This window comes from Chelon labrosus (genome assembly GCF_963514085.1).
Source record: "Chelon labrosus genome assembly, chromosome: 10".
NCBI lineage: Eukaryota > Metazoa > Chordata > Actinopteri > Mugiliformes > Mugilidae > Chelon > Chelon labrosus.
Window position 1 is genome coordinate 24,471,103 of NC_140360.1, and position 12,796 is coordinate 24,483,898.

A 12,796-nucleotide genomic window follows, 5' to 3' on the forward strand; every position below is an offset into this window, starting at 1 on the left:
TGTTTTAGGGATCTTAGGACAGGAAAAATGTTTGCCGGTGCATTTAAATGCCAAAGAACACACATGGAATAACTCACTGACAGCCTCATGCAATAGATTAATATCTATGAGTAGCTTGTGCTAATGAGCAACTCAGGGAGAGAACATTAGAAAATAGGGAACATCAAGACAAGCATATAAGTAGATAGATAAGTGTCCTCTCACTGACTCAGGTACTTGTTTCCTCCTCTTTTCCTTCCATAACTCCTCCATTTGCCTAATTAAGATTACAGTATGCGTATAGGATAGACGCACGGCCATCTGGGGACTGAAATGAAAAACAGCCACATCCAGGTTTGTTTTGACGTCTTTGCCAATCAGCATGCAGGCCTTGGTGCTCAGGTGCTTTCTACACTGCTCACCAGGGATGAAAAGGATGTAGTCAACATCACTCTTGCACTTTGTCTTCTCTGTATTTGTCAATCCTTGCATTCTACCAATATCAAAGCACTTGCGAAATGTGTCCCCTTCTGTCATCCAGCATCCCTCACTTGTGTCCTCTCCTCATGCCCACTAAATTAAAAGATTGAGGAAAAAGGTCGAAAGCATCTTAATATGTAGAGGCTGCGCATAAAAAAAATATAATCCGCTGAGAGCTCTGTCATCGCGGAACACTTCACATGTCGTAAGTGTAAAGGCGCAGGATGCCAGAGACCCTTCCAGACCTGTACTTTAGAGGCGAGCCAAATCCCAAGAGCTAGATTAAAAAGAAAGTCAGCATCAGTCAACCCCGGTGAATTTACATACCAATTTTACTTTGAAGGACGGACCACAAGGATTATTATTGTGTGGGAAAATGAAAGAAGTTCACAGTTCAGAAAGAAACAGTTTTTAGTTTCTTATTTAAAAAGTTTGAATCGTGTTCTTAAAAGAACAACCTGCTGCTGACCGTGGCTAACCTCTGATTACATTCAGCGACAATCTTTTACCGCCAGAAGGGGTTTTTTCTAGTCCTTTATTACAATTCATTCATTCATTCATGTGTACAGCATTAAGCATACTGTGCACATTGGAGCAGTGGGCAGCCACGCATGCCGCGCCCAGGGAGCAATTGTGAGGGGGTTTATGTGCTTGCACCGTCACCATGTATGTGGAAAGGACTGCCTGCTATATATATATATATATATATATATACACTTTTTATTGCATGATGTTACCCCTCCAAGGATTAATGCCATGTTGATGTTTCAGAGGTGATGCTAAGGGTGGCTGATGTCCTAAACTGTACAATGGGGATCGGTCTGTTGTTATGGAAACAGAACCCTTTATTTTTTCTAACAAGACTCCCTTCAGGCAACACTTTTTACCTTACAAGGAAAAAAAACTGGTTCATAAGACCAGAGTTTCAACCTGCCATCCACTGTCCCTCCTCTCTCTTTCTCTCTCTCTCCCTCTCTCTCTGAATCTTTCTGCGCTGAATTCAGCATGATCTTTGTCTCTCCTTGTACTCCCCCTCCTCTTTTTCGGGGCCTCTGGCACCAAACAGCTCGAAGGAATACCTCCTTGAGGCTCCTGTTGTTGCGTTGAACCAAAACATGTCTGCGCTGATGTGCTCTGCTGCACGGAGTAAAAAACTCGTTGTTTCCCACTGTTATCTGACAGCACCGGGGTCTGAAACCGCGCTAAGCTCGCAGTGCTGTCAAGGCGAGTGTGGTGGAAAAAGACGCTGAGTGAAGAGTTTCCCAACAGACACGCAGCCTCAATTAATGCTGCTGGATGCCGTTTCCTCTGTGCTTTTCATCGTTCGTGTTTTGTGTTTACAAGGAAGAGGTAAATTCGACAGCCACTGCCTGCCAAGTTTGCTTTCCGTCTGTTGTTAACTCTGGCATTTAAATGATAATTTGTGGTTGCAGAGGGACGGATCGTTATTTGTTTCCCCTTAAAAAGTCAATGCAGTTCTTGTCAAGTTTCATCTTACAGCAAACCTTTGTGCATGAACAGTGTCCGCATCTGCGTTGTGCAATCGACCAGATGTTCACACTACAAGTTGAAGCCAGCCCAACAAGTGTCGGGAGTCAATTTTAGCATATGCGGCTTCTATTGAAACGGACTTGTAGTCTGAGTTTAACTCATTAGACGGAACTTTTTTTAAGAGTGTGTAAGAATGCTTCCCTTGAAGAAGGATCAATAAAAAGTTTGCACGAGTTCCGTTTACATTTCTCCGGTCCGTTTGTGCACAGAAATTATTTCCTTGCATATGCAGTGTAGGATGCACGGCAAAATCCACAGCGGGCCATGTTAGAGCTAAGGGGAGCTATGACAGCTTAGAACTACCAAGAAAGGTTTATGAGGAATGAAGAGCTCAGAAATATAGCCTTGGATATTACTAGTAAAATGTAATTCTAAAGTGAACAAGAAGAGAAGTAAAGGGAATGTGATCAAAGCTTAAGTTGAGTTTAACAGCACTCGTGTGTGCGTTTGTTTAGTTCCCTCTATTCACTTTTATCACTTCTATTTGAAACATTCCAGCTCACATCTTCTCAAGCCACACTTAAATAAATGTGACATATACATTTCTTTTTTTTAAGTCTGTTTCTTTTCACTTTACATGTGGCTACAGTGAGCGTGAACTCGACCTAGACTCAATAACGTGCTTGAACGCATCATGTTTTGGGCACTGGAGCTTCTTTGCTGATGCTGATGCAACGTTCCTCCTCCCGTGTACACAGTTGAAGGTTGTGGAGCTTGGGGTTGGTGAACGGGCGTGTGGCACGTAGACGTTCATGTAGAAGAAACACAAAGTCATACGCTAAAAGCAGCTCCTGCGCCGTGTGTGTCTGTCTCTATTGTCTGCCGCCGTGTTGTGTGAGTTGTGTTGGCGCATCGTCCCCGTTGCTCTTGTTTACCCCTGGCATTTTTTTCATTTCCATTATGTGCAACAGGGTGGGGTCCAGTTGATATAATCCTTGAGGGCCTTCCGATCCCTCTCTATCACTGTTCGGGGCTAAATTACAAAGTGAGTCACCCACTGTGCAAATCCCAGAGTTCCTCTTTCTGTGTGTCACTCTTTCTTTGTCTTGCTCAGGCTTCTCCCTCACAATGCCAGCCTCCCACGGCCCCCCGCCTGCCTCACACCTCACACGTGCACAGCACAAGTCCGCTCTCATCTAGCCGCCCATGTGGGAGACATTTTAGAGCGATTAAAATTGAGAGTGTGTTGCTTAATTTTCACATTTGGAGCGAAATACTGTTTTTATTGAGGTAATTCAGCCACCTTCCCCTTGTGTAAAACTGATTTTCTCTCTCACAGTCATAAGCTTATATGCGGAGGATTCATTGAAGAGTAGTGTCTAGATGCATATAGAGGGGTTAAATCAATGTCCCAGTAAGACACACAATAAATTCTTAAACAGGAATGTGTGTTTTGTGGTACATTTGCTGAATTGATTGATCTCTCAGTTGATCATTTTCACGGTTCTTTGAGCCGCTACTGCAGCATTAAAGGCAAAGTACGTCAAAGGGGCTACGGCTCTATTTAGAAGGCCTCCGGCAAACGGTAGTAACCAGTGTTTTATAGTTTTGCTTTTTGCGCTCAAGAAATCCTTGTTGTATAAACACAAAAGGGACAAATGTGCGCGTGTGGGCACGTATTTGTGAAGGTTAAATGTCATTTCTTCCCCGTCTGCTCCAAAAGAATGACTCATAGCTGTGAGTATTTCTTAAAAATGACAGCCAAATGTCACATCTGGTGTACACCGAAAACAGACTCCATTCCAGGTTTTTTTGTCTTCCACATTTTATTTCTTCTCAAGTCTGTAAGTGAGTTATCCAGGCGGACCGCTGTCATGAGACTCCTGAAACCTGCTACATCCCTTCCGGGTAAGATTTACTTTAATTACCCACAATCCTTCACCTTAACACGGAGTCTAGCAGAGTCTCATTGGGCCCCATTCTTTAGGTCGTTGGAATGAGATTAAACATCTGAGATTGTACGTTAATGCTTCCATGATCTTTAAAGTGCATGATTTACCTGCTCAGTGACGTACGCCTTGTACGTAGATACATACGGTATCTCATAATACTCAAATTTGTGACATCAGTAATTTGCATCTTTTGTCATCAGCACAAATTCATTTTCTATGCATAATTAAATTTGTAATTATTTAATCTTTTGATTTGCATAGCATTGCTTCTGTAAGATTTATTCTTGGGGATGTTTACATCCATCACGTTCTCCATATTGTGCTGTTGCTACATTTTTTTTCTACACTGCACCATATTTCCCTGCAAGTTATCAAGTGATGGAGTGGGGAAAAAAAAAAAAAAAACCTTTTCACTAAAGAGATCTCTGTAAGTAGGACACGTGGAGAATTGAGGGCGAGGAGGAATTTTGTTATATCTCCGACTCGGCACTTGTTAACACAAGCACCAAGCGAGAAGGCAAATGGAGAAATGTCACATGAGGCATGAATCGTCTGCGACGGAGAAAGAAATCTTTTAATCGCACACGTGTCATCACCCAGGCTCATATGAAGACAGGTACAGAGAGAGGAGCGTATCAGCGGCACTCTGTTCACTGCTTACTTTTTGCTTGTTGGTGAATTAACTGTTTACACCTGGCCGCTCTCAGATCGCAACACTCATTAACACCAATTAAAGCCGTGCTTTGAAGCACATGCCGTCATTGGAGAACAAATGACTGAAAATTAAAAACAGTGACGCCAATTATGGTGTTTACCGACTGCTCTCTGAAACATCTCTGGCTGGCCAGCCGAAAGACACGGGGTGGACAAAATGTAGCACAGCTTCCAAAAAATAACAAGAAGGCATCAAGATATAATATATACAGTTAGATAGTTTGATGGATACGTGCATAATCCATCTATCTATTGATCTACCAATAGAGAAAGAGATACAGATATACATGATCAGGCATAACATTATGACCACCTTCCTAACATTACGTAGGTCTCCCTTCAGAAAACAGTTGTGACTCATTAGAGATTGGACATGGGCCTTCTTTGCACTAGTTATTTTATATTATTTATATTCTATTTCTAAGATTATATATATAAATATATTGTTAGGCATTTGGGTGGATGGCAACAGAATGTTGTTGGTGGGGGCCTTTGAGTCCTATGGGTTGAGGGGAGGGGTCTCTGTGGATCATCCCACAGATACTTGATGAGTTTGGGATCTAGAGAATTTGGAGGCCAGGTCAACACCTTGTGCTGTTCTTCATGTTTTTTTTTTTTTGTTTAAGTTGTTAACCGCTAACTGGTTTTAATTTTGTGGCTGATCAGTGTGCAGTAGATATACCACCAGCTTACCCTTTTAGAACGTCGCAGTGGGGCTGGAGCTAGGTGAGTAGACAGACTGCCTACCCCATTTTTTCTTTTTTATTCTTTCTTTTTACCCACCCTGGTACAGTTAAAGACAGAGGTGACTGACTTCTGAAATATTCCATGAGGGCAAGTTGTCGGGGGCGTCCATATTTACCAAGAGTAACCGCTGAGAGCTGACACTGCTGAGAGCTGAGTGGGGAAGGGGAGAGTGTGTTTCAGAAGGTGTGTGTGCGCGTGCATGCAAATGCCCGAGGCGTGGAGACAAAGGAAGAATTCCCTGTTGTTTGTGTGTGCACATGACTCATTTCTACACGCAGAACCCATCACATATAACAAGGATGGTAAGTATGTGTGAAAGAGGTGGTGGAGGTAACATGGAGACAACGTTGTAACACATGTACTGAAATGTAGTGATTTTCTCTCTACCTCAGGTCTCCAGACCAGCACCAACCTGAGCTCCCTCCTCTGAACCCTCTATACACAAGTGAAGCATATAAGAGATGATTTAGTTCCATGGATGTCTGTATGACTGAATATACATGTTAAAGTGCTTTTAGTTATTATTTTTTTAGTAAATGTTGACTGCACAATGTAGTGGCTGAAAAATGACACCATCAGCATTTAGATGGATCCCGTGTATGTCTTGATTTCACCGTGTGCTTCCGTCTACCACAGAGGACACAATCTCCTGAGAAAATAAAGACTTGATTTGCGGCACAAAGGAACCGAGTCCCTTGTGGATGGAGGTAGCTTTTGCCAGTAAAAGAAAAAAAGCCATGTTGTCGGGGGAGGCAAAGAAGGTGAAGAGGAAGTGTGATAAGAGCCGAGGAGAAACAAGTTCAAATCAGACCGGTGTTTACTTTAAGAACACGGTGACACCAGCCCCTGCTGTAGTTACTTGTTTGCACAAATACCTTGTGGAAAAGCTCAAGGGAGAAAGCTAGAAAATTGTCTATTGCCATTTTGGGGCCGTGGAAACATCTTCGGTTCCAAATCCAGTTCAGTTTTGATGATTTATGACTTTATAGTTTTATATCATGGCAGGGCTCCACACTAACTTTTTTTTTTACTAGGAGCACTGTGACCCCTAACTGAAAGAACTGAGATAAAATAAAGCCCTTTACTTATTCCACAGGGGGAATAAATAGTACTGTGCCTCTAATAATAATTAAAGGCTAAACTGTGCAGTGTCTATTGCTTTGACAAACAAATTTCAAGATACACTTTATGATGTATTTGGTGTACATCTATGGTAGTTTACATTAAAGGGGAACTACTGTTTTTTACAACCTGGACCTTATTTCTGGCATAAAATACGACTGTTTACTCACCCAACTTTTGTGTCATTTGTAGTCGTTCGGGAGATGATAATAATAATAATAATACATTTTATTTATAGGCGCCTTTCAAAACACCCAAGGTCACCGTACAAGTAAAACAGGGTTTAAAATACATAACAGACATCAAAAGCATTTAACAAACTACAAGTATAAGACACTAAAAGATAAGATAAAAAGATAAAAGATTTGGTTTAAAAAATCTAAAATCTGGAGAGAGTGACAGTCAGGGAGGGTACGCTTGCAGGAAAAATCTAAATGATCTAAATGAGATATTTAGATCAGCGTACATCCATATAGTGGGAGTGACTGGGGCACCGAAACGCAGCCTCTAAATAACGCATTATCTGCCGCGAAACTCGCTAATGCTATTCCCCATTGAGTCCGGAGTTACCTGTTATCATCATCCGGATGATGTCTTCTGACCTGGATGATGTCATCTCTGAGCGCCGCACGCACCCGCGGCGGTGGGCTTGTTTACCTGTAATTTGCCACTGCTAGTTTTTTACAACGAGGCTGAATATTTTTCCGATTCTGAGGTTGAGGACGAACCATATCAGTAGCAAATTACAGGTAAACAAGCCGACCGTTGCGGGTGAGCGCGGTGCTCAGGGATGACATCATCCGGGGTCTGTAGGTCAATCTACAGACACGGCAGATAATGCGTTATTTAGAGGCTGCGTTTCGGTGCCCCAGTCACTCCCACTATATGGATATACGCAGATCTAAATATCTCCCGAACAACTACAAATGACACAAAAGTTATATGGGTGAATAAACAGTCGTATTTTATGCCAGAAATCAGGTCCAGGTTGTAAAAAAAACAGTAGTTCCCCTTTAAATCAACTTGCATAGCAATTAGTGCACTTTTTCCAATTAACTTTCCACAAGAAAATACATTCATGACAGGTTCCAGCTAACTCACTGCTCAGCACTTTGAATGATAGCTAATCACTGTAACTCGGCGCTGTAGAACCACAGTTCTTTCTCTTTCTTTATTCAGAAAAAAAAAAGTTTTGAACAAAAGCACTTGCATTGACACAGAGATCTTACGTGATTGTCACCTCCAAAGGAGAGGATTTGAGCATTGATGCATCCATTTTAACCCTGTCTATGTTGTCTGGTCTTCTAAAATACGAATTTGCAGGTCGCAGACACGCCAGCAATTTTGAAAAGCGCTTGGTCTGTCTCAAGAAATGGCTGCTAAATGCAACTATTTGGTTGCAGTCTGGAGCCCTGCATGGAGAAAATGACTTAACAAGACTTTGCTGCTTTTTGTTGCCTGTTCTGTTTTATCATACGGGAACAAACCTGTAACATATTTCACATCGAAGTCTGCAAACTGTATCTGTGTCAACATTTTATAGAAACGTCAAATAATGTATTTTATATAGTGCGTGCAGATGCTTTCATATGAGGTACAAAGGTTCACTTATGGGTTTGAAAAAGATTTGGAAGAACAACATGGTCTTTACAGAGATCCAATCAAAGCACTAAACAAATCTTCCAAGAGAGGAATCATGTTCATTCTTCCAGTAAGGAGCACTGAAGCAGTTCACGGAAGTCTCACGCTGGATTAAAACCTTGCCGCAATCCTTTCCTCATACATTAAAGCCTAAAGCTGCCATTGCATGCTTGGGTTTGTTTCTAATCATTCAGAATTGTATGTTATCTACTTCTGTGTTCCCCTTTTAAAAATCAGTCAAAAGCTAGGGCAGAGATGTTCATCATGAGTTATGTCACCTTCTTACTATGACGTCAGCTTCACACAAAGCAACATTTGGGCTTCACTGTAGCGCAAAGGTACAGCAAAATAATGCTACAACAACAGAGTGACACACACATTGTCCTACTGTGGTCCAACATCATATACATGAGCAAACAGCAGATGCCCACTGGGCAGTAACACTAACTGACACAACATCCACGAGTCCACCCACGCTTGATTCACACTGTGCACGAATTCGAATACACACAGTGGCACACGTGACCCGACGTGATCAGACAGTTGCCTGCCAGGCATTCCACAGAAATAAGCACTCAACCAGGCACACTCGCACAAACGTAGACACACAGACACATATTGAGGGTGGCCTTTGCGCTTTGAAAGATCCCCTCGGGGAGCTTTACGTTGGGCGAAAAACCTATGAAGGAGCCTGATTCTCTGCCAGACTGCAGCTACTGATTAGTGTCATTTCTGATTAACCACATCACACACACGGAACCGCATTACCACATGGAAACAACGAAAACAAAAGCCAAATTCAATGAGTAGCACATCAACAACTTCCAGGTCGAAATGACACTTGGGAAAACTGTATATCAGAAAAGGAAATAACAACCATTTAACAATGAATTAGTGACAGTAATGTTATTCAGCTTTTTCTAGGAAATCTCAACTGCAACTGTACAACATCTGAAGCGCAATGCTGCTTCCATTTCATTGCAGTAGGACAAGGCTTTCCACACCTTCTAAAAATCGTGGCCAGTGTCATATTACAGGAATCTCTAGGGTGAAAGGGTTGATATATATGTAAATAAAACAATGGCTGGATGCAGCAACCGCCCCACAGGTCTAGAATTGGATTTACTCAGATTGTGTTATGAAGGTATTTTTTTAGATATCTGGTGGCAAAATGGATTCAATACTCCACAAGCAGACAAGCAGGAAAAGCATAAATACATACATTTGTGTAGGTTTGCCTTTGCAGCCTTGGGAATCCCATCAGGACCCATTGAATTTGTACTGCAAACCTTTAGAGGGTCTCAACTATAAATGTTTCCAGGCTGCAAAAGTACTGGGTTTACATAGAAACTGTGCATATTAAAGCAGGAAATCTTGCTGAGATGTATGTAAATGACTAAACTGACACTGAATAATTTTCTCACGATCAATATATTGATTCCCACATTAATCTATCAGCACTAGTGGAGACAGGCCATGCTGGGAGGGGATTCATCTCTCATAGATGGAGTAAGACAGAACAGCTGCAATAACACTGAGCTAGGATTCAAATCATGAGAAACTGAAAAATATCCAATGACCTTTTATTTGATAAGACTGGATTATTTATAGACTGGAATTCGTTTTGCGTACAGGAATAAACTACACTACATGCCTCTTACCTTATGATGACATACATGACCAGGAAGTTTCCCACCAGGCCAATGACACAGACGATCATGTAGACGACCACGATGGTGACCTTCACCCCCGTCGGCAGCAAGGCGTCGGTCTCATTGTAGGCGGTGCCGTTCAGCGAGTCATTGTACATCTGCAGCTCTGCCAGCAGGAAGTCGTCTGGGTACTCCATCTCTGACCAAGGTCGGGGGATGTTTTACACCTATCAGAATGAAGAAAGACGTGTGGTCTAACTGAAGGCGATGTCATAGTATGAAACACTGTCACACGTAACATCATGAAGGAGTCATTATAAGCGTCAGTTTTTGATGTAAACCCAATGTACCCAAAACTTAACCAAGTGGAAAAAAACTGTGTGGTCACAGTAACAAAGCACACTTCTGCCTATTCAGAATTACATCCATCAACAGGTGCTTTCCAGCCACATGAGCTTTTACTTCATTTCTATAACTGCTGAAGGAGTGCTGCAGAAACTGAAAACACTTGGAATGCTGTTTACAGTGTTTCCCATAGTATGGCAATAGTATGGCGGCTCGCCAGGGTCTAATTTACTCCCCCATGGTCTCATAAGGAATCGGAAATAATTTTGCACGTTTCAAACAACGTTGTGCCTTCACACACGCCAATCACTCATCTGCTCTGTACCAAATTTAACTTGCCAGAGAAAATGTCACGGACAACTCACGTAGCATTTGAAGCTACGTGAGTTGCTTCAAATTTATGTTAACACCACCTTTTAAAAATCCAGCGATTGTGCTTTTGACTTTTAGATCATGGAGATTTACAATTATTTTATAGGAGAGTTGCTCAAAACCTGAAGTAAACAACTCCAGATGTAAAGTGAGCTAGCTAGCTAGCAACGTTAGATTGAAAGTCAACTGTTCACTATAAATTAGATGCATTTGCTGATAATGTATTTAATCCTACATTCATTTATCCACAGAAAGCCACGTCTCAACAGCATTTTGTCTAAGATGAACAACACAGACTGCTGCTATTTGTTGCTAAATCCAATATGCGCGTTATTATGGTAATTTAAAGATGCACTGATACTAAACGCATGCTTTTATTCTATGTCCAATATGCTGTATAAATAGTTTTTAATAGTTGGGATAGCATCATAATTGAGGGCTTTTATTAAGACAGTAGAAACAAATGCAAAACAAAAAAACAACAACAAACATTAAGATCTTTCTTGCAGCTACTATTCCTATCATCGTTCGTACTTTCTGAGCACAAAAGGAATCTTCAGTGGTCCTGATCCAGGCATGAGTGTAGGCTGAGTGGTTACACAAATGAAAACAGCACTGTTGGTTCATTTCTAATGAACAAGGTTTTATTGAGCCGACATGCGGCAATGCTGTTGTTAATTAACTAAGTAATGTTGCCATACCACCTTCCCGCCAGCCACTTTTTATTGGCGTTTATCCTGATGACATATTAGTCACACTTTTACAGAGGGATCTTCGCATCTCACCTCTAATTTAATGGACATTGTATTCCTAAGAAATATGCTGCATGTTGACAGTACTTAAAATTTGACTGTAACTGATATATGAAACACAAAAACATGTCTTAAAAACTTGTTATATACATGCTAACTAGCCTTCACATACAACAGTGTAGGTGTTGTTACTTAAGGTGCTCCTCAAAATGAACCCTATAAGCCTTTTCACTGTAAATTGCAAATGACAACTTCCTATCTGTTCTCTCAGCCAAAATTTAACCCAGGAAGGAAAGCGCCTGACTGAAGGCACAGAAGATACAAAGAAACACGGAAAAGGCGGGGTGAAAATGGTGTGTTGAAAAAGCAAAGTTGGGATGAAGAAGGTTGAAAAGAACACGAGTAAGAAAGAGGGAGAGGAACCGACAGCATCAAATGTTCTATTAATGCACTGCCATGTGAGGAATTTATCAGTGCCAAGAAATGTGAGACAGACATAAAAAGGCAAGAACGAGGGGGGGGGATCGGCCTCAATATTTATGGATGTTAATGCAGCGAAAAGAGACAAAGCAGGGGTTATATAATTCTGAAGCAAACCGCAAAACAGACATTGTTCAGTATATGCATTTAATGTTAAAGGGTTAAAGGTTGTTAGGAAAATAAAAACAAGCTGTTATCTCTCATGTTGTAGGACTGTAAGGGTTCACATCCCCTCGCATCCATCGCTGAGGTGCTGTGAGTCAGTATCTAAAACAGAGGCCACAATTCACTGCACCTGGTAGTTCTGCTTTATCAGACTGTGGCAGCCAGTGTGCACTGAAGCACTTTGCATCTGAAGTCGTGGCAATTAAAGTCCGCACTTCCAAGTTTGAGGCCAGTGGTTTTATGCAGATTGGTCATTTGGGGTTAGGAGTGAGTACTCTTTCCAAAGTGGGAGTAAGATGGAGTACCAGACTGACAAATGAATTGCTACTTCATCAGTAGTAATACCAGTCGTGCACTGGACTGTCCTAAGGAACACAGAGCTTAGCCTAGTGAGTGAGGCTTTGAATTTATTGGTTATACACTGACCAGCCACAACATTATGACACTAATATTGTGTAGGTCTCCCTTATGCCTCCAAAACAGTTGTGACTCATCAGAGAATGGACATGGGTCTTCTGAGGGTGTCCTGTGGTGTCTGGCAACAGAATGTTTTTAGTGGGGGCCTTTGGATCCTTTGGTTGGAGGGGAGGGGCCTCTGTGGATCATCCCACAGATACTTGATCAGTTTGGGATCTAGTGAATTTGGAGGCCAGGTCAACACCTTGTGCTGTTCTTCATGTTTTTTTGAGTTGTTCCTAAAGTGTTTTTGTGTGTGTGTCTGTGTCAGGCTGCATCCTGCTGGGGATGGCTGCTGGGGTGGGGGTGGTCTGGTCTAGATGGGTGGTACATGTCTAAGTGTCTAAGTGCATTTACATGAATGCCAGGTCCAAACGTTTCTCAGCAGAACATTGTATTATCACAAGATGGTCAATGTTAATGACTTCTCCCGTCAGTGGTTTTAATG

The 12,796-nt window shown here is 41.8% G+C and overlaps 1 protein-coding gene across 1 annotated transcript in view; it reads right to left on the reverse strand.

Moving 5' to 3' along the window:
• Positions 1–9,975, reverse strand: part of oprl1 (opiate receptor-like 1) — a gene marked incomplete at both ends in the record, with an annotated part of 75,665 nt that extends 65,690 nt beyond the window's left edge. The window contains one exon of the mRNA XM_084553179.1: positions 9,788–9,975. Coding sequence (XP_084409305.1) covers positions 9,788–9,975 — 188 coding nt within the window. The remainder of the gene's footprint in view (positions 1–9,787) is intronic.
• Between the last annotated feature and the right edge of the window lie 2,821 nt (positions 9,976–12,796).